This window comes from Schistocerca nitens, chromosome 5, assembly GCF_023898315.1.
Source record: "Schistocerca nitens isolate TAMUIC-IGC-003100 chromosome 5, iqSchNite1.1, whole genome shotgun sequence".
NCBI classification, from domain to species: domain Eukaryota; kingdom Metazoa; phylum Arthropoda; class Insecta; order Orthoptera; family Acrididae; genus Schistocerca; species Schistocerca nitens.
This window is the reverse complement of record NC_064618.1, coordinates 759,624,518-759,651,342: the sequence shown is the minus strand read 5'-3', so window position 1 is coordinate 759,651,342 and position 26,825 is coordinate 759,624,518. Positions and strand designations below refer to the sequence as shown.

General features: G+C 39.4%; 1 protein-coding gene across 1 annotated transcript in view; it reads left to right on the top strand.

Annotated features, from left to right (window-relative positions):
- Positions 1–26,825, top strand: part of LOC126260706 (pyrimidine-specific ribonucleoside hydrolase RihA-like) — a 100,483-nt gene that overhangs the window by 29,640 nt on the left and 44,018 nt on the right. The window contains exon 2 of the mRNA XM_049958042.1: positions 17,959–18,166. Coding sequence (XP_049813999.1) covers positions 17,959–18,166 — 208 coding nt within the window. The remainder of the gene's footprint in view (positions 1–17,958; positions 18,167–26,825) is intronic.

Here is a 26,825-nt window from a genome sequence, read left to right as displayed (position 1 = left end):
GAACAGTGAGAAACCTAACGACAGGATTGGTGGTCATGAAATAGACAAAGTCGGTGATCATGAAATAGACAGAGTTAAGGAGCTCTACCTCCTCCCATGAACCATGGACCTTGCCGTTGGTGGGGAGGCTTGTGTGCCTCAGCGACCCAGGTAGCCGTACCATAGGTGCAACCACAATGGAGGGGAATCTAGTGATAGACCAGACAAACATGTGTTTCCTGAAAATGGTCAGCAGCCTTTTCAGTAGTTGCAGGGGAAACAGTCTGGATGATTGACTGATCTGGCCTTGTAACATTAACCAAAACAGCCTTGTTGTGCTGGTACTGCAAATGGCTGAAAGCAAGAGGAAACTACAGCTGTAATTTTTCCCGAGGACCTGCAGCTTTACTGTATGGTTAAATGATGATGGCGTCCTCTTGGTAAAATATTCCGGAGGTAAAACAGTCCCCCATTTAGATCTCCGGGTGGGGACTATTCAGGAGGATGTGATTATCAGGAGAAAGAAAACTGATGTTCTACAGATTGGAGCATGGAATGTCAGAGGTTAAAGCTAGATATAGTGGGAATTATTGAAGTTCAGTGGCAGGAGGAACAAGACTTCTGGTCAGGTGAATATAGGTTTATCAATACAAAATGAAATAAGGGTAATGCAGTAGTAGGTTGAATAATGAATAAAAAAAAATAAAAAAAAAAATAGGAGCGCAGGTCAGCTAATATGAACAGCATAGTGAATGCATTATTGTAGCAAAGATAGACACAAAGCCCATGCCTACCTCAGTAGTACAAGTTTACATGTCAACTAGCTCTGCAGATGACGAAGAGATTGAAGAAATGTATGATGAGATATAAGAAATTATTCAGATAGTGAAGGGAGACGAAAATTTAATAGTTATGGGGGACTGGAATTCGATAGTAGGGAAAGGAAAACAACGAAAAGCAGTAGTTGAATACAGAATGGCGATAAGCAATGAAAGAGGAAGCCACCTGGCAGAATTTTGCACAGAGCATAACTTAGCTAACACCTGATTTAAGAATTATGAAAGAAGGTTGTATGTGTGGAAGAGGCCTGGATACACTAGAAGATTTCAGATAGATCATATAATAGACATTTCCAGGGGCAGATGTGGACTCTGACCACAATCTATTGGCTATGAACTGTAGATTAAAAGAATAAATAAATAAAGATTAAAACTGAAGAAACTGCAAAAAGGTGCATATTTAAGGAGATGGGACCTGGATAAACTGAAAGAACCAGAGGTTGTAGAGAGTTTCAGAGAGAATATTAGGGAACGATTGACAAGAACAGGGGAAAGAAATACAGTGGAAGAAGTATGGGTACCTTTGAGAGATGAAATAGTGAAGGTAGCAGAGGACTCAGTAGGTAAAAAGACGAGGGCTAGTAGAAATCCTTGGGTAATAGAGGAGATATTGAATTTAATTGATGAAAGGACAAAAAAGGTATGAAGGCAGTAAATGAAGCAGGCAAAAAGGAATATAAACGTCTCAAAAATGAGATTGACAAGAGTTGCAAAATGGCTAAGCAGGGATGGCTGCAGGACAAATGTACCTATGGGTAAGGTAGATACTGCCTACAGGAAAATTAAAGAGACCTTTGGAGAAAAGATAACTACTTGTATGACTATCAAGAGGTCAGATGAATAACCAGTTCGAAGCAAAGAAGGAACATGTGAGGCAATACTGACCCCACGATTTATCTTAGAAGATAGATTAAGGAAAGGCAAACCTACACTTCTAGCATTTGTAGACTTAGAGAAGGCTTTTGAAAATGTTGATTGGAACACTCTCTTTCAAATTCTAAAGGTGGCAGGGATCAAATACAGGGAGCGAAAGGCTATTTACGGTTTGTACAGAAACCAGATGGCAGTTATAAGAGTCGAGGGGCATGAAAGGGAAGCAATGGTTGAGAATGGAGTGAGACAGGGTTGTAGTCTATCTCCATTGTTATTCAATCTGTATATTAATAAAGCATAATGGAAAAAAAGAAAAAATTGAGTAGGCATTAAAATCCATGGAGAAGAAATAAAAATTTTAAGGTTTGCAGACAACCTTGTGATTCTGTCCAAAACAGCAAAGGACCTGCAAGAGCAGTTGAACGGAATGGACAGTGGCTTGAAAAGAGCAAACTGAGGATAATGGAATGCAGTCGAATTAAATCAGGTGATGCCGAGGGAATTAGATTAGGAAATTAGGCACTTAAAGTACAGTAGTAGAAGAGTTTTGCTATTTGTGGAGCAAAATAATTGATGATGGTCAATGTAGAGCGGATATAAAAAGTAGAATGGCAATGGCAAGGAAAGCATTTCTGAAGAAGAGACATTTGTTACCATCGAGTATAGATGTAAGTGACAAGTAGTCGTTTCTGAAAGTATTTGTATGGACTGTAGCCATGTATGGATGTGAAACATGGACGCTAAATAGTTTGGACAAGAAGAGAATAGAAGCTTTTGAAATATGGTGCTACAGAAGAATGCTGAAGATTAGATGGGTAGATCATGTAACTAATGAGGAGGTTCTGAATAGAACTGGGGAGAAGAGGAATTTGTGGCACAACTTGACTAGAAAAAGAAATCGGTTGATAGGACACGTTCTGTGGCATCAAGTGATCATCAACTTAGTATTGGAGGGAAGTGCGGAGGATAAAAATTGCAGAGGGAGACCAAGAGATGAATACACTAAACAGATTCAAAAGGATGTAGGTTGCAGTAGTTACTCAGAGGTGAAGAAGCTTGCACAGGATATAGTAGCATGGAGAGCTGCATAAAACCAGTCTCTGGACTGAAGACCACAACAACAACAACAACAACAAGGAGCTTTTCTATCTTGCAAGTGAAAGAAACCATGACAGGCAAAGCAAGGTGGAGATAAAAAGTAGACTAGCACAGGGAAAGAGGGCATGCCAGGCCAAGAGCTGTCTGCTGGGACCAAACACAGGCCTTAATTTGAGGATGAAATTTCTCAGAATGCATATTTGGAGTGGTAGTTGGTCATGGACTGTAGGAAAAGCAACACAGAAGTGAATTGTCTGAGATGTAGTCCTACAGAAGAACGTTGAAAACTAGTATGTTACAGAATGAGGTGTTTTTTTTTTTTTTTTTTTTTTTTTTTTTTTTTTTTTTCCAAGTGCTACTCTGAGATGAAGAGTTTGGCGCAGCAGGGGAATTTGTGGTGGGCTGTATGCATCAAACCAGCCAGAAGGTTGATGATGCAAAAAAAGTGCTGCTTCTTGGCAGGACTTTTACAAATTTTCTGTAACCAGTGTCAGAAAAAACTGACCATCATGAGGAAACTACTTGCCCTCAAAATCAGCCTGATAGGCTCCGACTGCTATGCATTTAGGGGCATCAGGGAAAGCCTGGCCTGTCATCTTCCCCCTGTAGCCAGGAACTGGCTGAAGTGAATTAAGATGGCGCCGGGTAAAAGTGTACAAATTGCCGATCCCGCAGTTCCAGCGAATTTCGACCGTAATAAGTGCAAAATATGTTCGAAAAGAGTTATACGAGGTATTCTGTGTATTAACTGTAATTACTGGTATCACGAAAAATGCGTCAAAGTTAACCTGAAATACTTTAACAGTGAAGAACAGTGGACATGCCGCCAGTGCATCATACAAGCAGCTGAATCCAAAGTAAACAATACTCTAAAAACGCAGGATCACATAATTACGTCGTTGAAACAAGAAATAATGGACCTCAACCTGAAGCTTGAAAGCCTACTGGTGAAGTATCATGAACTATTAGTGAAGTGTAATGAACTTGAAGTGGCAGTAACCAATAAAACCACGAACAATGAACTCTTTATCCGCACACCGAACGTAAATATCGGTAACAAAAACTGGCGTTTGACGGGACAACGTACTACGAGAAATAGTCAAGGCGTAAATCGTGCTCAGAATGCAATGCTCAGAAATCGTGTGTTGTCTAGCGCCACGTGTGATCGTAGCCCTGTAAAATCTGAATGTAAACAAACTGCAACTGAAAACAAAGCTAATGTGGGGGTACGCCTACGTGAAATGGATCAAGAAAGTGATTTTAAAAGTGTAACTACTGATAACCGCCGGGTCCAAGATGCTAGCAAGGTCAATTTGCAGTCTAACTTTGCTCAATATCTTACGCAAAGATCAACCCAAAGTGAACTATCCCCCACAAAGTGTATGAATAATCCGGCGACGAACATAATCTCTCAAGCACCAATATATGTGCAGGACAAAAACGACAGAAATTCCAGAACGTTACATAGCAAGAAAATCTCGGAAAAAATGAAAGTACTAATATTAAGTGACAGTCATGGAAGAGACTGTGCTCAAATACTGCAAGACAAACTAGGGCCCTCATACCAGGTAAAAAGCATAGTAAAACCTGGCGCCCCACTAAAAGAAGTGATAAAAAACGCAGAATATTTGACAAGAAGCTTCGGTACACGTGATACTTTGATTGTAATAGGGGGTTCTAACGACATAGACAAACCTCTCGATCTAATGTTGAAGCATGTGGTAGAACCATTGGATCCAATAGTCGCTCTAAGTCACAAAATGAATATCATTATCCATCCTATACCCAGGAGATATGATGTTCAAAATTTAAATAGTAAAATTAATACTGCAAACCTCCACCTGATTCAGGCTCTGAATTTAGCTAAACACGCGTACAAAAAAAGAATTGCTGTGAACTTTGAAATAGAGAGACTAGCCAGAAACCATTTCACAACACATGGCCTACACCTAAACAAATGTGGCAAGGAGATTATCTGCAGTAGACTGGCCTTCTTGACAACTATGAGTGACAATAAGAAACCAAAAGTCAGAAACCATAAACAGACGCTAATAAGCAATTGGATAAAGACAAACAGGATGGGAAATAAAAAGAGTAATAGTGGCCATACTGTGCAAACTACACTAGACAAATGGGTCAAGAAGTCACAAAGACGAAACACAAACCCCCTGACCCCTCAAAAAGGTCAGGAACTTGAAAGGATCAAAAATGGGATGGTGAACATTATCGAGACATCCCTCCAAAACGTCAATGTGATGCCTCAACAGTGTGAAGTGCATGTGGATACTTTTCAGGCCCACCTGGAAGATGAGATGGCACCCAAGGACGACCAACAGAACCAGCACAACTGCTCAGAAGTCTGCATACCTGGAATACAGCACAATTTAAACTAAAGGTCAGTGACACAGTAAATATGACTTCGAGCCCCCTGAGTAAACCACACTCAGACCTGAAAATCTATTATCACAATGTCCAATCCCTGAGCAACAAAACTGATGACTTAAGCATTTTGCTGACCAGTGAACTCAGTGATATCTCAGTAGTATGCCTAGCAGAGCATTGGCTCTGCACTGATGTGGTTAAGCTAATCTCACTACCCAACTTCAAATTGTGTGAACACTACTCCAGATCAAACGATGGACATGGTGGGGTTGCCATCTTCATCAAACAACACATTGAATATAGCCCACTTCCTACCCTAAAGGAAATAGGAACAGATAAGATCTTTGAATGTGCAGCCATAAAGCTTACAGATCTAAATCTAATTGTAGCTACAATCTACCGTCCCCCCTCCAGTAGTATTAATGATTTTCTCTTAAAAATGGACTTGTTTTTATCCAAAATAAGTCAGTGGAAACAGGAGGTGATTATATGTGGTGACTTTAATATAGACTTTCTCACCCACAACAGAAACAGGGAAACATTGATTAACATTGCAAAAACTTATAATCTGCATGGCCTTGTAAACGAGCCCACTAGAATAACACCTACATCCAAGACAGCTCTAGATCAAATTTTTGCAAATAGAGATAAACTTAACCCAACTCTAGAAGTATACAATGCAGGATTCAGTGACCACCAAGCTGTCATTCTAAAGGTCGATGTTAGCAAAGATACCTCAAACCCAGCCCCACCTAAAACTTTACGAAGGTTTTTCACCCAAGAGAACTTGAACAAGCTAAATGCCCTCCTTAGTAAAGAAAAGTGGACAGAGATGTACACAGTCAAAGATGTCAACACGAAATTCAACATATTTCTTGACAAAATGATCCACCACTTTGAAGAGGCCTTTCCGCAAAAACCAGTAAGAATAAATAATAATAGAAACAAGAGTTGGATTACACCAGCTATAAAAATCTCTTGCAAACATAAAAGAATACTCCACATGTTATGTAAACAAAGTAGTGACTCCCCCCAACTAACAGAATACTATAAAAACTACACATGTATCCTAAGAAGAGTGATAAGACAAGCAAAAAGGATGCAGAATGATGAGTACATTGACAAATCGAGCAATAAAGTAATAGCAATGTGGAATATCATAAAAAGGGAAAGACGGGAAATGAAAGCTTCACATACGAACATAGAAATCAAACTCCACAATGAATATATACCTAATCCCGAAGTAGTGGTGAACTCATTCAACAATTTCTTTACAAGCATAGCTGAAAAACTGGTCCAAAATAATCCTAACACAAATTACCAACCAGCAAACAAAAAATACCACACATGTGCAGAGTCAATTTTCATTACCAAAGTCACTGAAAATGATGTTGCAAAAGCCCTCAGAGAGTTAAAAAATTCATATTCAGCTGGAATTGATGGTATCCCAGCAGTTGTAATCAAAAATTGTGAACACACAATTGCTGAACCATTAACTCACCTCTGTGACTGTTCTTTCCAGGCAGGTATCTTCCCTGAAGCTCTGAAACTTTCTAAAGTAATTCCTGTCTTCAAAAAAGGTGATAATAAAGATATGAATAACTACAGGCCTATCTCAATCTCATCCTGCTTTTCTAAAGTTTTTGAAAAAATAATGTCCAAAAAAATGATGGACTTCATTGAAAAAAAAAGGTTTACTAAGTTTAGCTCAACATGGGTTCAGAAGCAACAAATCTACAGAAACTGCAGTATATGATTGCATAAATACGCTTTTAGAACTGTTAGATAGAAAACAACCCACAACAGGCATATTTCTGGATCTGTCAAAGGCTTTTGACACTGTTGACCACAAAATATTACTGGAAAAATTAGAACACTACGGTATCAGAGGAATTGCAAACAACTGGATTGCTACATTCCTAACCAATCGGACGCAGAGAGTCAGCATGAAATATACTAATAGACAAAGCAACTCAATAACCGAAATACTATCAAGTAATAAAACTGTAAAGCAAGGTGTTCCACAGGGCTCAGTATTGGGACCCCTACTTTTCCTCCTGTATATTAATGACTTGAGCCTGAATGTTGATGCACACAAAACAATAATTTTTGCTGATGACACAACTGTACTCCTCAAAGGGGAGAATACAGAGGCGGTGCAAAAAGCTGTGAACGTGGCTACTGATCAACTCAGCAATTGGGCAAAAATCAACAGATTAACCATCAACACCAAAAAGACAGCTTCCATGAATTTCCACACAACACAAAATGCAAATTACTCTCAGCCATCTGTCACTATAAATAACCAGTCAATAGATACCAACACTGTTTTCAAATTCCTAGGTCTGTGGGTTCAAGATAACTTGAAATGGAATACACATACAGGAAAGGTAAATGCCAGGATCTGTACTGGCTGTTATGCATTGAGTGTGCTGAAAACATGTACTAGCCTGAAAACATTAACCAGTGCATACTACGCTTATATACAAGCCCACCTAAAATATGGTGTAATATTCTGGGGAAATGCTCCAACTGCTCTGAGCACATTCAGAATCCAGAAGAGAGCATTAAGGATTATTAATGGGAGCAAACCCAGAGACTCCTGCAAACCCATCTTCAGAAAGTTAGAAATCCTAACACTGCCTTGCCTCTACATTCTTGAGACTCTAAAATTCTTCAGAAAACATATAGTGCCAACTGACCCCAGAGTCGTAAAAAATAATCAAATACATGAACACAACACCAGGAAAAACGCAAACCTGCATGTTATACGTACAAATACTCAACTGTGTCAAAAGGGAGTTTTCCACATGGGCCTCCAACTGTTCGACAATCTTCCCACTAATATTAAGTCCATTGAAGATAACATAGAATTTAGCAAAGCCGTGAAGTCATATTTGTTGTGTCACTGTTTTTACTCTGTAAATGAATACTTAGACAAGTAATCTTGCTGTTTGTGCTAAATTGAAAACATTGAGCAATATAATACATTAGAATACTATAGGCTTACATTAATACATGTTAACAATGTTAAATGACATTTTCCGACATCTGCAACACACTGTGTACCAACAGATCACATGGAATAAATAAATAAAATAAAAAAAATAAAATAAAAAATATTGTAAAGAGTAGCAATTACAATAGTGCACAGAGCAGCACACGTGGATCACGAGGAACAGATAAGTTATACATTCCCTAAATTACTGTGAGAATTCAACAATGATTCAGATTTCAAAACACAATCTGTTTTCAACAGTCGAATCGAATATATTTTGAAGTACGTAAAACTTCATGCTTCTTATTCCCATGAATTTCACCAGACCTTCGGCTTCAGTTATTGATGCTATGGATGACAGATTAAGCCATACATTTTTCTACCCAATTAATGGGTCAGAGGTACCGAGTTCTCCTGCAAAAAGTACTATATAAGCTAGTGCATGCCCTATTTATTTACTATTGCAAATGATTAGCAGTTTACTGTCCATGCTGGTATGACAGTAAATTGTTCTGTCTGTGTGTTTGTTAAATTCACTCAACCTAGCATTGTTTCAAAGTACAGCCATATGCCACATCTCTTCCTTACATTACGTGCAATTTCACTACACTATACGGGTGGATGGTGTGCTAAACAACATTCCACAAGTTACAAACTTGGTTATATTGTAAAAGTACTTAGTTAAGGTAAAGGCCCCGGTAGTTGACAGAACACCAGTAGTTGACACTTTCAAATAAACGTTCTTAAAATAAGAAAATCGCTTTATTCAGAGATAGAGTTTTGACTGTTGATGTATGGAGGTGCCATCTACAGTGTAATTTGGTAATTGTCATATTTTTCTAGCAGCCATCTTGAAGTGGGTGCTTCTTTTTGTAACAGTGTGTTTGTGTTTCTCTGCTTTCGTTGATTTTCTTCTCGAAATCGATAAGGAGGTAAGTTTTTTGATGTGGCAAAGCAAACATAAGATATTATTATTTTTTGTGTGTAGTTTTTTAGATGGTTCCAGTATTAAACAAAGTAAGCAAATTTGTGAAATATTTGTGAATTTAGGTTATGGTATGGTCAGGGATCAGGTGTCAAGTACTGGTGCTAATATGTTCCTTATTTTTAGTAGTTGACACTTCTGTCAACTACTGAGTCCAACAACTTTTTAAATACCTTTTTCATTCCCTGTATCCTCATAAGCTTAGCTCTGTGGAGTTTGTGTTAAATTTATCATTGCATGTATAGATCCAGTAGTTGACACCCTATATCAGCCACTAGGTCATACCATGCCAACTACTGGCATTCAAGTAATGTGAATTCCTGACATTATGTTTTATATTATTTAAGTCATTATAATGCCACCAGTAAACAGGAAGATGCTCAGTTATCCAGAGGAACAAATGCAGCTTGCCATCGATGCAGTACTTAATGGAATGCCTGTTTCTACAGCAGCAAAATGTTTCTCGGTTCCTCGAATTACTTTAATGTACAAAGCCAGAGGGAAGAGGCCTATAAATCGTCACATGGGTCCTGATACAGTTATTACTGAAGAAGAGGATGATTTATTAGTACACTGTATTTGTACTATGGCTAAGGCCAGATTCCCCATAACAAAACTCGAACTTCTGGACAGTGTGCAGCACCTGATTGAACAACTGAAACATAAAAATCCCTTTGTTTGTAACCGCCCAGGGAAAACTTGGTACAATGCTTTTCTGAAGCGCCATCCCAATATTGGGATTAGAATGCCACAAAATCTGATATCAAGCAGGGCAGGAGAAAAGCTGAAAGCTATAAGAAACTGGTTTCATGAGATGGATAAATATTTAACAGAGAACAATTTTAAGTCAACTCTTCAAAGTCCCAAAAGAGTTTTTAATTTAGATCAAACTGATTTCTTTCTGAACCCCAAAGGAAACAAAGTGTTGGCTCTGAAAGGAGAATAAAAATGTGTACCAGCAAGTGAATTGTGAGGATAAAGAATGTCTAACAGTTTTGTTGACTGGAAATGCAAATGGTGATTTAGCACCTCCATTGACAGTGTTTAAATACATTAGACTACCACAGGAACTAGCAGAGAGCGTACCAAAACATTGGGGAATAGGTAAATCTGAAACATGTTGGATGACAGGTCCATTATTCTTTGAATTTATAATGAATGTTTTCCATCCTTACCGTCTACAAAATAAAATACCACTGCCAGTCATTGTGTTTATTGATGGCCATGCTTTGGAAGGAAATTAAAAATTATTGTCATAAATCTATCCTTTCCCAGTCTGTTGCTGACACAAACAATGAGGATGGGATAATACTCGTAGCTTTGCTTCTAAATTCTACACATCTTCTTCAACCTATGGATGTTGCTGTCTTTCATTTGCTAAAGGAAAGTTGGAAAAACAAGGCACATCAGTGGAGATTCGAACATTTGCTTAAGAAGATCCATTTTGCACCCTTACTGGAACAAACTTTGGATGAGTTTATTAAACCGTCTGCCCTGCAGAATGGATTCAGGAGAACTGGACTTGTTCCATGGGATCCAGAGGCTGTAGACTACTCAAAAATTCAATCAGTGAGTGATGATGTTATACTTACTACTCACAGAACTGCCATTTCTGAAAAATTAAACTTAAGAGTTGGATTAGAGGTTCTAGAAACATACATTGGGAAAGATAAAATTACATGTTTTGAGACTTCAAGTGATATGTGGGAAGGAAATATAAATGACCAGTCTTTGTTTTTGCTTTGGAAGGAAATTAAAAATGACTGTCATAATTCTATCCTTTCCCAGTCTGTGTGGCAAATCAAAATGAAAAAGTGGGGTAAGAAATGTCCATCCAGATGAAAATTAAAATAATGAAGTAATCAAAAATAAAAAAACAGGAAGACATGAAAAGCTTGGCAGGCAACAACCAAAATAAAGAAAGAGGGGAGACTAATGTAATAGACCAGTGTGTCACACTCAAAAATTCAATGAAAAAATCTGATTTTCCTCAGTGTGCTTCTAGTGGAAACATTAATAGGAAATCAGGGGACCAACTAATCCCCTCCCCATTCAAATGTGCATTATTTTGGCCACAGAATACAGGAAAACAAGGGAAAAGAAGATTAAGAGAAAAACATCCAAGCGTTGTGACATCTAATCAGTGGTAGGAATATCATCAGTGTCCTCAGATTCTGAAGAGGAAGAATGGAGTGAGTCAGGCAGCAGTATGGATGACATTAGTATGCTCCCTGATAGTGATTCACAGACATCTGATGGCAAGGAAGATGACAATTCTGATCAAGCAATTATAACATAAAAAGAAACAGCAAACAAAGAAGAAAATAGGAATAAATTTTATAAAAATGGCGAATTTCTTCTTGTTTCTTTTCCTGGAAAGAAGAGATATTTCAAATATGTTTGTATTGTCCAGCATGTGTTTGAGGATGGTAAAATAGAAGTAATGGCTCTAAAATCTTGCAACTTTCAGAAAAAAGTTTTTTATGTTGATGAAAATGATGTTAGTGTTATTAGTCCATCACAGGTTATTGACAAGCTTCCCTTACCACTCTCAAGTATCACTAATGAACGTTTGAAATATGAATTCCAAAACAGTATTGACTGTGATATGTAGACTAAAGTTATACAGGGTGGCCCATTGATAGTGACTGGGCCAAATTTCTCACGAAACAAGCATAAAATGAAAAAAAACTACAAAGAACGAAACTTGTGTAGCTTGAAGGGGGAAACCAAATGGCGCTATGGTTGGCCCGCTAGATGGCGCTGCCATAAGTCAAACGGATATCAACTGCATTTTATTATATAGGAACCCCCATTTTTATTACATATTCGTGTAGTACGTAAAGAAATATGAATGTTTTAGTTGGACCACTTTTTTCACTTTAGCGCTTGGACTTTGGCGCTATAATAGTCACAAACATATAAGTACGTGGTATCACATAACATTCCGCCAGTGTGGACGGTATTTGCTTCTTGATACATTACCCGTGTTAAAATGGACCGTTTACCAATTGTGGAAAAGGTCGATATCGTGTTGATGTATGGCTATTGTAATCAAAATGCCCAACGGACGTGTACCATGTATGCTGCTCGATATCCTGGACGACATCATCCAAGTGTCTGGACCATTTGCCAAATAGTTATGTTATTTAAGGAAACAGGAAGTGTTCAGCCACATGTGAAACATCAACCATGACCTGCAACAAATGATGATGCTCAAGTAGGTGTTTCAGCTGCTGTCTTGGCTAATCCGCACATCAGTAGCAGACAAATTGCACGAGAATTGAGAATCTCAAAAACGTCGGTGTTGAGATGTAACCCGTACGATATTTCTATGGCAATGACTTTGAATGTCATGTACAGTTCTACCACAGGGCACAAGAGAAATTATGGGATGCTGACAGATTTTTGCACGCATTCTATTTAGCGACGAAGCGTCATTCACCAACAGCGGTAACGTAAACTGGCATAATATGCACTATTGGGCAATGGAAAATCCACAATGGCTGCAACAAGTGGAACATCAGTGACCTTGGCGGGTTAATGTATGGTGCGGCATAATGGGAGGAAGGATAATTGGCCCCCATTTCATCGATGGCAATCTAAATGGTGCAATGTATGCTAATTTCCTATGTAATGTTCTACTGATGTTACTACAAGATGTTTCACTGCATGACAGAATGGCAATGTACTTCCAACATGATGGATGTCTGGCACATAGCTCGTGTGCGGTTGAAGCAGTATTGAATAGCATATTTCATGACAGGTGGATTGGTCACTGAAGCACCATACCACGGCCCGCACGTTCACCGGATCTGACATCCCTGGATTTCTTTCTGTGGGGAAAGTTGAAGGATATTTGCTATCGTGATCCACCGACAATGCCTGACAACATGCGTCAGCGCATTGTCAATGTATGTGCGAACATTACGGAAGGCGAGCTACTCGCTGTTGAGAGGAATGTCGTTACACATACTGCCAAATGCATTGAGGTTGACGGACATCATTTTGAGCATTTATTGCATTAATGTGGTATTTGCAGGTATTCACACTGCACCAGCATGCGTTCTCAGAAATGATAAGTTCACAAAGGTACATGTATCACATTGGAACAATCGAAATAAAATGTTCAAACATACCTATGTTCTGTATTTTAATTTAAAAAACCTACCTGTTACCAACTGTTCATCTAAAATTGTGAGCCATATGTTTGCTACTATTACAGCGGCGCCATCTATCACAAAGCAAAAAAGTGGTCCAACTAAAACATTCAAATTTCTTTACGTACTACACGAATATGTAATAAAAAATGGGAGTTACTATTAAAAAAATGCAGTCGATATCCGTTTGACCTATGGCAGCGCCATCTAGCGTGCCAACCATAGTGCCATCTGGTTTCCCCCTTCAAGCTAGACAAGTTTTGTTCTTTCTAGTTTTTTCGTTTGACACTTATTTCGTGAGATATTGGGACCAGTCATGATCACTGGACCAACCTGTATATTTAGTGTCAACTACTGAATATTTTTCCTGTCAACTACTGAAACTTTCGTGTCTCACTAGTGTCAACTACTGATGACTGCATTTATACTTTTGTTATAATTTTTATTTACCATTTAATGTACCTTAAAATAGTGAATTATAATAAAAATCAAATCACAAAAGATCAAAGAACCTGAAGATTAATTGTGCCCAACATCCACTTGTATTCATAAATATCAAAATAAAATAGTTTCATTTCTTTAAGGTGTCAACTACTGGTGCCTTTACCTTATACCATTCCCAGTTCTATAAACAACACTTTATTAGCTTTATTAATGGCCAAAACAGACTGTTGGCAAGCCATTACTGTAGATATCAGCATCATATATTTCATGATAGTTACACGAGCATCTCCACAAACTGGCCGAAGGAAGACAACAATGTGTTGGATGTCCATGCCTCGTCACAAAACATGGAGCTTTGAGGATTGCCTGCTCTGTGAAGTAAGACTTACAATATTCTCTGGTTGATCCCACACAGGAAAGTGCTGGTTCAACCACAAGTGTTCTACAGTTAAGCCTTGCTGAACATGGGGCTCCACATTGTAGGATCCCTACATGTTCCCATGTTGACCCAATGACATCATCAATCATGACTGCAGCCGGCTTGGGATCATTGGAATTGCACTGTGGGTCAGTGGTAACATGTCAGATGGTTGGATGAACTATGTTTGTTGTTATACCAGGTTAATGGTCATGTCCAGGATACGCTGTCATCCAGGCAAATGGCTCCTCAACACATGCATCAGGTCATGCACACGAGCTGTGGGAGACATTCACCTGGTATCGCATGGCATCATGACAACTGTGCACTACATAAACATTGCTGCATACAACCTGCATCCCTTCATGCTTTATGTCTTCCCGATGGTGATGACATCTTTCAGTACGATAACTGTCTGTGTTACGTGGTCAGAATCATGTTACAGTGGTTTGAGAAGCATGGTAGTGAACTCACAGTATAGTGTTGGCCACCAAACTTGCCTGATCTGAATCCGATGGAACACATCTGGGATGCTATTGGGCATATAGGGGACCAGCACCTAATTCAGGATAATTACATGACCTGTGCATAGACATCTAGTCACACATGCCTCCATAAATCTACCAAGGACTTGTTGAATCCGTGCAATGCAGAATTGCTGACGTATTGCATTCCAAAGGTGGATGAAAACACTGTTAAGCAAGTGGTAATAATATTTTGGCTCATCAGTGTATGAGCTAGCAGTAAACGAGACCAAGGAGAAATTTGGAAAGAGAGCCCAAGTACACAGAAAATAAATAAAAACTTTAACATTTGCCAACATAATTGTAATCTTGTCAATGATAGTAAAGGATCTGGAAGAACTGCTGAAGAAAATGGATGGTATCTTCAGAAGAGGTTACAACATGAACATCAACAAAAGTAAAGCAAGGGTAATGGAATGTAGTCATACTGAACCAGGTGATGCTGTGGGAATTATTTTAGAAAATGGGGTACTAAAAGTAGTAGATGAATTTTTCTATTTGGCATCAAAATAAATAATGACCAAAGTAGAGAGGACATAAAATGCAGACTTATAGTAGCTAGAAAAGCATTTTGAAAAAAAGTAATTTGTTACAAAGTATATAAATTTCAGTGTAGAAAGTATTTTCTGAAGGTGGAGTATATCACTGTATGGAAGTGGAACCAAAACAATAAACAGTTTAGACAAGAAAAGGATAGGAGCATTTCAGTGTGGTGCTGCAGAAAAATGCCGAAGATTGGATGATAAAATAACTAATGAAGTGGGGAGAAAAGAAATATTTGACTCAGCTTGACTACAGAAAGCTATCATTTGAAAAGACACATACTGAGTCATTACAGTATTGGTAGTTTAATAATGGAGGAAGTTTGTGCTTTATATAGTGTCTATAAATTTCTAGATATCAAGGCTCTAGGAAACTTGATGTAACATCACATAACTTCAACTTTTTTTTAGTAATTTCCTTTCTTATTTTTTATGTTCATAACATGTTAGCTTTCTTGAAGCTGTCAAGTACTTTTCCTGTAAATAACCAGCTTTGGTTGACAGCTCTAAGTAGAGAAAAGAGTTAATTAATTACATAAACAGCCAAACTTCATAATTATTAAGTCGGAAATGACTATCTTTCAATGATGGTATAATCAAAGTTAAGTGATATTGGAGAATAACATTTTCAGTCAAGATATTTAATATTTGCATGTATATGAAGTTACATTCATTTCACATGTAGGTTTCTGAAATATTTGTTTTTCATGAAATAAAATACCCATAATATTTTTCTCTAGTAAATCTTCTCAGGTCAATGTTTATTGTCTACAAGATACAGGGTTAAATTCCTCTATGAGTATGACTGCATAAAAAAAACAATATACCTTGTGTGAAATTGACATCTTCCATTAACCAATGTTTTCATTGCATCAATTAGAGGTCCAATTAGGAAGATTTTGATTTCAATATTTTTTAATTACTACTAAAGCACAATGAGGCTGTTGATAGTGCAGATCCCACCTTCTCACTTCTGCTGGTTGTAGGTTCAAACATTGCAGTGGCCTGCACAGCAAAGTACCATTTTCACAGACAAGTACAATGCCACATTGTCATGTACTTGTTAACTCCAAATGAAACAGAAAACTAAATTGTGTGTTCATTTGGAAATAAATGTAATATAAATACATTGAAATAATATTTTATAAGTATTTACCTGATGTATCTCACATGGGAAAGACATCAGTGTTGCTGTCTATAATTGTAACAGCACAAAATGTAGAGGATAAAAATTGCTGCATGTGGAAATTCATCTTAAGGTTTGACTACTGTAAGCAAGTTAAATGAATGTAGGTTACCGCAGTCACTGAAAGTCGAAAAGGCTTGCACGGGAGAGTCCAGCCACAGACTAACCTAAACAGCCACTACAGACACTGCTGTGAAAGTTATTATTGTTTGACTGTTGGAACAACACTACCACTCTAGTGGTGAGAAAGCCAGCTGTAAGCTTGATGTTTGTTTTTAATTATATGTGTACTTAATTAAAGATATAATTACTATATTTTTGTATTCCAGTCATCAGTAAATTATCAAGACATGCAAACTGATTGTGACATAAGCTGCAGCTTATTCATGAAGAAATACTTTTGAATATGTATACAGTTGCATCTAACTCAGCTGAATGCAATTTAATATAAACACAGCATTTTACGCTTGACAAGAGTATATATTTCTTCTGCTGGCTGTTCTCAGTATGATAGCTATCTTTTTTTATGTGTAATTTTTTTGTATGGAGTCTAATGATTCACACATTTTTGCACTTTCTTACTCTTCACTCTACTTTCTAATACACAGATATTTTTCTAAATGTAATTATTCTTTCTCTTCAAAAGATGGCTATGTTGAAGTTCTCGCTGTTTGCGCCTTAGAGGTAGCAAGAATAACAGAATTGGTTTCTTCTGTGTTGGGAAACTTTTATCGCTTTTGACATTTCATTATCGTGTTTGTGTGGCTTTCATTTTTTTTTTCTTTTTTTTCAGCTACAGTTGTGGTTGCTTATTTGGTACATTAAATAATGCAAGTATTGCATTCCATACAATTTTCCTGCATGTCACACTCAGTGATTTTGCTGTTAATATAGTTAGCAAAACTTCACGTTGTTGGGTAGATATACAATGTCTTTCTGCAAAGATTATGATAATCTTATGTTTACTAGCCAGTTTTTGTTCTTGAAGGGAAACAACATTCTTCAGTAAATATTGGTATGTTACAAAAGCATTATAGTTAAACTGTTCTGTAATGTAGAGTGTCATAACTCACAGGGTCCTCAGGAAAATAAAGAGGGACAAATGCTGTGTAATTTTTTAGCAACTGCCAATTTTTATTATACTTCATATGTTACTTTTTGTAAAAACTATGTTTCAAATCAATGTAAATGATACTATTCACACATATCTTATATCGTATTCAGAAGTGTAGCTTACTGTCCACTTGGAGCACTCCTGTCTCAGCGTATAACAAAAATGAGCAGGAGTGTTGTGACTGCATGTATCAGACTTGGTCTAACATAGACAGCTGAATCAAACCAGTCTTCAAACTGAAGACCACAACAGCAACAACACCACCCCCTTATGGTTATGACCGAATGTTGAAACATAACCAATGACCTGTAATTGATTACACAATGAAGAATTTCATCGCATTACATTGTGTTGTTTGTAATGGCCAGTAAAAATGCCATTCTGGAAACTGAGATGTGTGCTTGCACTCTCGTCAGGCTGGTGCGGCAGCTGCACCAGACAGATGGGCCAGTGCAGCTGGTGGTGGACACGGATGCCGGTGCTGACGATGCGGTGGCACTGCTGATAGCACTGGGCACACCAGGTGTCTCTGTGGAAGCCATTACCTGTGCCAACGGCAACACAGTGCTTGACAATGTGGTCGCCAACGTCCTCAAGACACTAGACACCGCGGGCAGGCTCGATGTAAGTACACTTAGGCCAGTTCCTACAGCCCATCTTCCCATCATACAGCAGAATTTTTGCTTGATGCAACCTGTCTTTGCAGCACAGGCAGGAAGTCCCACATTTGGTAGCAGAACTGCTGCCTGTCTGAGTGTTAGTTTCTCACTCAGGGAGCAGTTGTAGTTGCTGCAAGTGTTGTAAATGTGAACAAATTCAAAATACAGAAAACAAAAGAATTGTTCCATACAATATCTATTTCTGTGAATGACATCATGTTTGCACTTACTTTTTTTTTCAGTTCTCCACATAGTTTCATTAAGGCCATCACAACATCCTCTGCTATGCCAGCCTTTTCATCACAGAGTATCACTTAAACATGATGTTTCCAATTACTCATTTGGTGTATTCCAATCTATGTCTTCCCCTTCAGTTTTCACCTTCTACAGGTAACTCTAGTATCATGGAAGTTATTCCCTGATGCCTTAACACATGTTTTATCACCCTGTACCTTCTTCTAGACACACATTCCATTCTTCACCAGTAACACAGAGAAGCATGAGAGATGTCAAATTGTCAACATCTTTCTACATCTCTATGTCCTAAATACTTCAATTCTCTTCTTTTCCAGTTTCCCCACCTTCCTTGATCCACACTGGTCCAATGCTGTGCTCCAGATAAATATTCTCAGGAATATTTTCAATATGTTCATGCCAGTGTTTTATACTAGTTGACTACTTTTATCTGGGAATGCTTTCTTTGCATGTGCTACTCTGCTTTTTATGTCCTCCTTGATTTGTCCTTCATATGCTACTTTGCTTCCAGGCAAGAGAATTCCTTTATTTCATATACTTTGCGTTCTCCAATTTTAAGTTTATCAGTAATTTCATTTCTACTACTCCTCATTCCTCTTGTCTTTCTTCAGGTTACTCTTAAACTGTATTCTCTGCTCAGCAGACAGTTCATTCCATTCAGTATGTCAGGTAATTCTTCCTCACTTTCACCTAGGACATAAATGTCAACAGAGAATCTTATTCATTGATACTGTTTTACCCTAAATTTTAGACCCATTCCTGAACTTATGTCTTGTTTCCATCATTACTTCTTTGGTGTATAAATTGAACTGTAAGGAGAAGGACTGCGTGCCTCTCTTATATACTCTTTGATCGGGGCACTTCATTCTTGGTCTTCCATTCTAACTGTTCCGTCTTGATTCTGGTATATTAAATGCCTTTTCCTATGTCTTACTCCCAATTTTCTCAGAATTTCGAACATCTTGTGCCATTTTACATGGTCAAACACTTCTGGTATGTTGACAAATCCTATGAATGTCTCTTGCTTTTTCTTAAATCTTGCTTCCATTATCACATGCAGTGTCAGAACCGCACCTCTAGTGCCAAACTGATCATCACCCAGGAGCTCCACAGTTTTCTTTTCCATTCTCCTGTATAGTATTCTTGTCAGTAACTTGGGTGCATCAGATATTAAACTGGTTGTGCTCTAATATTCACACTTACCTGCCCATATTATCTTTGGGATTTTGTAGATAACATTCTATCTGTCAGTATGTCATCAGTCTAATATATTCTACATGTCAACTTGAAAATTTGCTTGATAGCTATTTTCTTCAGTGATCTTAGAAATTTAGAAACAGTGTTATCTTTGCTTTCCTCCTGATTGGATGACAGGTCTTCCAAAGCTCTCTTACACTCATACTCTAATATTGATTCCCTTATGTCTCGTCTTACATTTCGACTCCCACTTTTTCTTCTATTGTTTCACCAGAAAGCTCCTCCTCCTTGTGGAAGCCTTTGATATTTTTTTTTCACTTCAGTGTGTTTAACAGTGGAATTCCTCTTGCATTTTTAATGTTGACACCTTTGCCTTTAATTTCATTGAAGGCTGTTATAACTTTTCTGTATACTGAATTTGTCCTTCCAACAATCATTTTTCTTTGGTTTCTTTACATTTTTCCTGCCACCTGTTCAGCTGCTGTGATTGCACTTTTTAAAGACATCCTTTCATCTTCACATGAACTGTTTATTGTGGTATGGCAACATTTACAGCCTCACCAAAATTTCAAACATACATCATCTCAGTACTTCAGTATTCCACTTTTTTCCATGTTGATTTCTCCAGATGATTCTCTTTAAAATTCAACCTACTCTTCATCCTTGCTAAACTGTGGTCTGAGTGTGTGTCTGGCAAGTCAGTATGCCTTACAATCAATTATCTGATTTTGGAATCTCTTTATCACCATTAAGTAATACAGCTGGCATCACCTCATGTTTCCAGGCCTTTTTCAAGCATTCCTCATCCTCTTGTGATTTTTGAAGAGTTATTCCATATAACTGACTGAAGTTTACTATAGAATTCTACTAGACTTTCTCCTATTTCATTTCTACTACTGAGCCCATATTCTTCCGTAATTGTGTCTTCATTTCCTTTCCCTATGACACTGCTTCAGTCTCCCATGATAATTAGATATCATGCTATGTTACCTGTTCCTCCCCTCATATTTTCTCTATCTCTTCATCTGCTGCTTTTGGGATCAGCGTGTACACCTCAAATAAAACTCCCAATCTGGTTGCAAACCTGGTCGATGTTTATTGTGTTTATGGCAGTTGTCATTATACAGGGCTATTACAAATTATTGAAGCGATTTCATAAATTCACTGTAGCTCCATTCATTGACATATGGTCACGACACACTACAGATACGTAGAAAAACTCATAAAGTTTTGTTCGGCTGAAGCCGCACTTCAGGTTTCTGCCGCCAGAGCGCTCGAGAGTGCAGTGAGACAAAATGGTGACAGGAGCCAAGAAAGCGTATGTCGTGCTTGAAATGCACTCACATCAGTGAGTCATAAAAGTGCAATGACACTTCAGGACGAAGTTCAACAAAGATCCATCAACTGCTAACTCCATTCGGTGATGATATGTGCAGTTTAAAGCTTCGGGATGCCTCTGTAAGGGGAAATCAACGGGTCGGCCTGCAGTGAGCGAAGAAATGGTTGAACACGTGCGGGCAAGTTTCACGCGTAGCCCGCGGAAGTCGACGAATAAAGCAAGCAGGGAGCTAAACGTACCACAGCCGATGGTTTGGAAAATCTTACGGAAAAGGCTAAAGCAGAAGCCTTACCGTTTACAATTGCTACAAGCCCTGACACCCGATGACAAAGTCAAACGCTTTGAATTTTCGGCGCGGTTGCAACAGCTCATGGAAGAGGATGCGTTCAGTGCGAAACTTGTTTTCAGTGATGAAGCAACATTTTTTCTTAATGGTGAAGTGAACAGACACAATGTGCCAATTTGGGCGGTAGAGAATCCTCACGCATTCGTGCAGCAAATTCGCAATTCACCAAAAGTTAACGTGTTTTGTGCAATCTCACTGTTTAAAGTTTATGGCCCCTTTTTCTTCTGCCAAAAAAACGTTACAGGACACGTGTATCTGGACATGCTGGAAAATTGGCTCATGCCACAACTGGAGACCGACAGCGCAGACTTCATCTTTCAACAGGATGGTGCTCCACCACACTTCCATCATGATGTTAGGCATTTCTTAAACAGGAGATTGGAAAACCGATGGATCGGTCGTGGTGGAGATCATGATCAGCAATTCATGTCATGGCCTCCACGCTCTCCCGACTTAACCCCATGCGATTTCTTTCTGTGGGGTTATGTGAAAGAATCAGTGTTTAAACCTCCTCTACCAAGTAACGTGCCAGAACTGCGAGCTCGCATCAACGATACTTTCAAACTCATTGATGGGGACATGCTGCGCCGAGTGTGGGAGGAACTTGATTATCAGCTTGATGTCTGCCGAATCACTAAAGGGGCACATATCGAACATTTGTGAATGCCTAAAAAAACTTTTTGAGTTTTTGTATGTGTGTGCAAAGCATTGTGAAAATATCTCAAATAATAAAGTTATTGTAGAGCTGTGAAATCACTTCAATCATTTGTAATAACCCTGTAATAGTGTTCACTCAGTTCCAAATAGCAATCATTTTATTGTGTGGATACGTGTGTTCTGTGTTCATTTTGACACAATACATTACTCATAATGCTGAGAGGTCAGTTTAATTTATATTTTTTAGCAAGAATTGGTTAGGTTTTGGTGATGATGTCTAGCAAGAGTATAACACCTAACTAGAGTCTCATACCAAATTTAGTGTTCATAGCTTTTACTCCAGGGTCAATCTCAATCTCAACCAAATGTCAATAAAACACTTATAACTTCCAAATTATTGCTCAAAAGAGCACAAAACTCGGATTCCTGGCACGTCTAGTCATCCAGAATACAACACCTCTATCAAAATGATAGGTCAGTATACAGTGAAGTTTAAATAATTGGCAAAATATTTTAAGTGGTCCTGCAAGGTGAGTAATGGCTCACTGATTGGCTGTGGCTGAAGAACACTCCTGTACTATTGGTCAAATAGACCTCACATCCTCACAGGTAGCCATTCAGCACTTAGCGACTGATATGGATCAAATGAATAATCTTTGCTCTGAAAGACAACCAGGTTGAAGATATGAAGAAGGCACAGGGAGACCCTCTGAGGCTACCACAAGATCAAGGAAAGAGCTAAACTGCTTGTAGGTTCATTGTTGGCTTCCTTATATTTATTTTTACATTTATCTTATATTCTATATTTATGCAGAAGAAAAACAAATGCATGCACGCACACACGCACGCACACACACACCTTATCAGGAGTCAGCAATCCTTCACTGGTACCATGGGCAGAGGTTGCATTGTCCCAACCATCATCAACCATTTGACATCCACTGCTCAATAAAGTCTTCCTTCAGACATCTTCAGGCATTGCAGTCTTCAGTTTGTTGCTTCTACCAAGTTTTCTAATGTCACCTACCAGCTTCTGCAGTAATCCACCACATTACCACTCATCTTATACTGGTGCCACTGTCATGGTTAGCTCAACATTTTGTAAGGTGCCGACATGACCCACTGCCATTCAACGCACCCACAGCATGGGGCTGACCATCAGGTGGCGGCACGATCAAACACCAGAAGACCACACCGCCCTGGGTCCTGCACGTGCCGATGATGGCTAATGCCACCTTGAGACACTGAACAAATTATGTTCATGCAGGTATAACCCCAGAGCAGAGCAGTCTCTCTCTCATTTCACTATTTTATTTCCGCATAGTAACTTGACTCTGTTCCCTGGACTCATGGTGATTTGTACTGTGGACATAGCCAGGCTTTGTACTCTAGACCTGTATGGAATAATGGAACTGTATTTCCATTAAAACGCTTAGAACTTCTTGCATGTTCTTATTTGTGTGGTTAATTACAAAATGAGCAGTGACAGGAGCAACTGGACCTTTCACACGTTTCTTGCTGATTTCATGATGGTGATCAGTGCATCTCTGGAAGTCGTGCTTCAACATTTGCAGCTGCAGCAGCAGCAGCAGCAGCTGGGAAGTCAGCAGCATTTGGAACTGCAACAGTAGGAACATATGGCATTGTTGGTCAGACTACTAGCAAAGTCTCACCAACTGCCAGTCAAATTGGTGATCCCTGATGTCTCAGAATGTGTCCTATCAACTGATCCCTGATCTGTGCCACAAATTTCTTTTTTTGTGTTCAGTACCTCCTCATTAGTTACATTATCTACCTCTCTAACCTTCAGTGTTCTTCCATAGCACCACATTTCAAAAGCTTTTATTCTCATCTTGTCTGAACTGTTTATTGTCCACATTTCACTTCCATACCAAGATACATTCCAGACAAATATCTTCAGAAACAACTTTCTAACACCTAAATCTATACCCAGTGTTAACAAAATTCTCTTATTCAGAAACGCTTTTCTTACCTTTGTGAATCTACATTTTATGTCCTCTCCACTTCTACTATTGTCAGTTATTTTGTTGCCCAAATAGCTAGACTAATCTACTACTTTTAGTGTCTCATTTCCTAATTAACTCCCTCAGCATTGCCTAATTTAATTTGACCACATTCCATCGTTCTTGTTTTACTTTTGTTGATGTTCACCTTATATCCTTGGAAGGACAGTCTCAACTCAGTTTTTGGCCTCACTTCATTTTGGGTGGGTAAGCATCTTGTCTTGGCTACTGATGGATTCCAGTTTTGGATAGCAGCTGTGCTGCACCATTTCAAACTCAGTTCAGAGCGGCTGATAGTCTTCACCTCAAAGATGCTCAAAGTGGCACAATAGAATTATTCTCAAAGCAAGAAGGAGACCCTTCCTATTATTATTTATGCAATCAAAAAGTTTCATGTATTTTTGTATGGTGCACAGTTTCGTCTTGCCACAGACCAAAAGCCATTAGCCTGTCTTTTTGGCACTGCTGCCCACCAGGCAGACAAGATGGCCCAAGGAATGCAATGATGGGCCATGTTCCTCAGCTGCTACCTTAATGATACTCACATCCAGCTGACAGCTCAGCACACCAACATGGATGCTCTCTCACATCTTCCTATGGGTCCCAACCATGGCCTTAACTGGGAGGAAGTTCTTTGCTTTTATCTTGATGAGAAAGCTCAAAAGGCAGAGGATGGTTTTGCTATTTTGGGCTCTCATACCTCTCACACAAGCAGCCTGAATCCTATTTTACAACATGTGCAGAAACATATACATTAGGCGTGGCCTGAAGACTTCCAGCCTTCGTTTCAGATCCTGTCCATAATTATTTTGTGTTGTGCCACAAACTGAGTCATCGATGGGATCATCATATTGACGACAAAACATGCCATGCCACAGGTAGTCATTCTTGGTTCCCTCCAGTGAAAAGTCCATTGGCTCTTACACCACAGTCACTGGGTGACTTAATGGACAAAGAAGCTTCCTTGCCTCTATGTCTACTGGCTGTGTGTCAAACAGGAAATTAAACACTTAATTGCTGTACATCCCAGGTGTACAGGTCATCTGGCTGCCCCAAAGCAATGTTACGCACTGTGGCCAGCACCTAGACAGCCATAGAAACAGGTCTACCAGTATTTTGTGTGCCCCTTCTTGGGTGCACTTTGGTTGCTTATCATTGATGCTTACTCCTGATCCCCATACATTGTCAACCGTTGTTCTATGATGATGGTGTCTACTGTGTATGCCCACTCCTGAATCTTCTCTATTGAAGTCTTCCTCTTACCCTGATGACAGAGAACAGGCCACAGTTCATCTCTCAGACCTTTTAGCATTTTTGTTCCAAGTCTGGTATCCAATGTGTCAGGGTGCCCCTGTTTAACACACAGATCAGTGGGGAAGCATAAAATCTTATTCAGGTCTTCAATATTAAGATGAAATAGTACATCAGAGACACTCCAGCAGAAGCCATGCTTACGCATTTAGCAGAGTTGCTGCGGGGGTGCCTGCCATGCATAGTGCTTCACCTCTTACTGCTGAACCCTCACCTGCTTCGTGCACTTCCGCTGCTGCACTACACACTAGGGTCCCCCACCAGGGCTTCCACTTTTGGCCACCATGAGCAATGGATTCTGGCAATCTTCACAGTCAGCAGGATCAGAGAGGTGACAGGCTGGTGGTCCACCAATGCAACCTCCTGCTGTCAACATCTAACCCCCCTCACTTGCCCCCATCCATTCAGGTTCCCCCATCTAGTCTTGCACTTTTGGCTGCAGTAAGCATTCATAAGAGTGAGCATACATAAGAGTGACAGGCTGTTGGGCCATTATCGCAACCAGTTATGCTCACAGGTGGTGGGTTGGACTCCAATGCCCCCACAATCACCTTTCAATCCGACCACCTCTTGGAACCAGATTTTCTGTCCTCTCCACAGCCTCTTGGAGCATCTCCACTTTCCTTGGTTCTGCCATTCTCCTGCACTGTACTCCCTCTGGTCCCCAGCCCCCTCATCTGCTGTCTATTCCAGCCCCTTGCTGGATCATCAGTGGCTGGTATTGAACAAGGTTCTAGCATGGACAGAGCTGCCAGGTGGACTGCAGGAGCCACCTCAGCATGTTCCTACTCCTGCCCCTGAGAAGCCGGGCATTCACATGGCTCCAATCTGTGTCAGCATTAGTGCCCCCCGATGGCTGACATCATGCTGCAGGGCATCTGACCACAGCAGGATCACCACTAGGGTCACTTCAAGTCCTACCCTCCAGTTACCGCAAACAGGGCGCTTCTGTCAGGGCCAAGGTTGGTGGTCTCGGTCTTTGAGGCCAAGAAGACCACGGATGTCGCTTTCTTGTGTACCATGAGATAGTCCCCATTGTGGGGTAGCGAGGGCAGTGTCACACTGACTCACCTTCGCTAACCCCCTTACCACCCTCAAAGGGAGAGGACTGTGGCAACACACTGTGTTACCACTCATCTTGTACCGGCACCACTGCTGTGGCTACAATATTTCTCGAGGTGCTGAGACGAGCCACCACTATTCAACTTGCTTGTACCAGCACCAGACAGCATGACACCACCCACAAGGCAGCAGCACAATAAAAAATCAAAATACCACACTGCCTCAAGTTCTGTACGTGCCACTGATGGCCAATGCCACCTCAAGATACTGATCAACAAACTAATTTCATGTAATTCTGGAGTAGAGCAGTCTCTCTCTCATTTCACAATTATATTTCCTTGTAGCAGCTTGACTTTGCTTTTGGGTCATATTGTGATTTGCATTGTGGACTTGGTCTGGCTTTGTACTTTGTACTTATTTATGTGGGTAATTA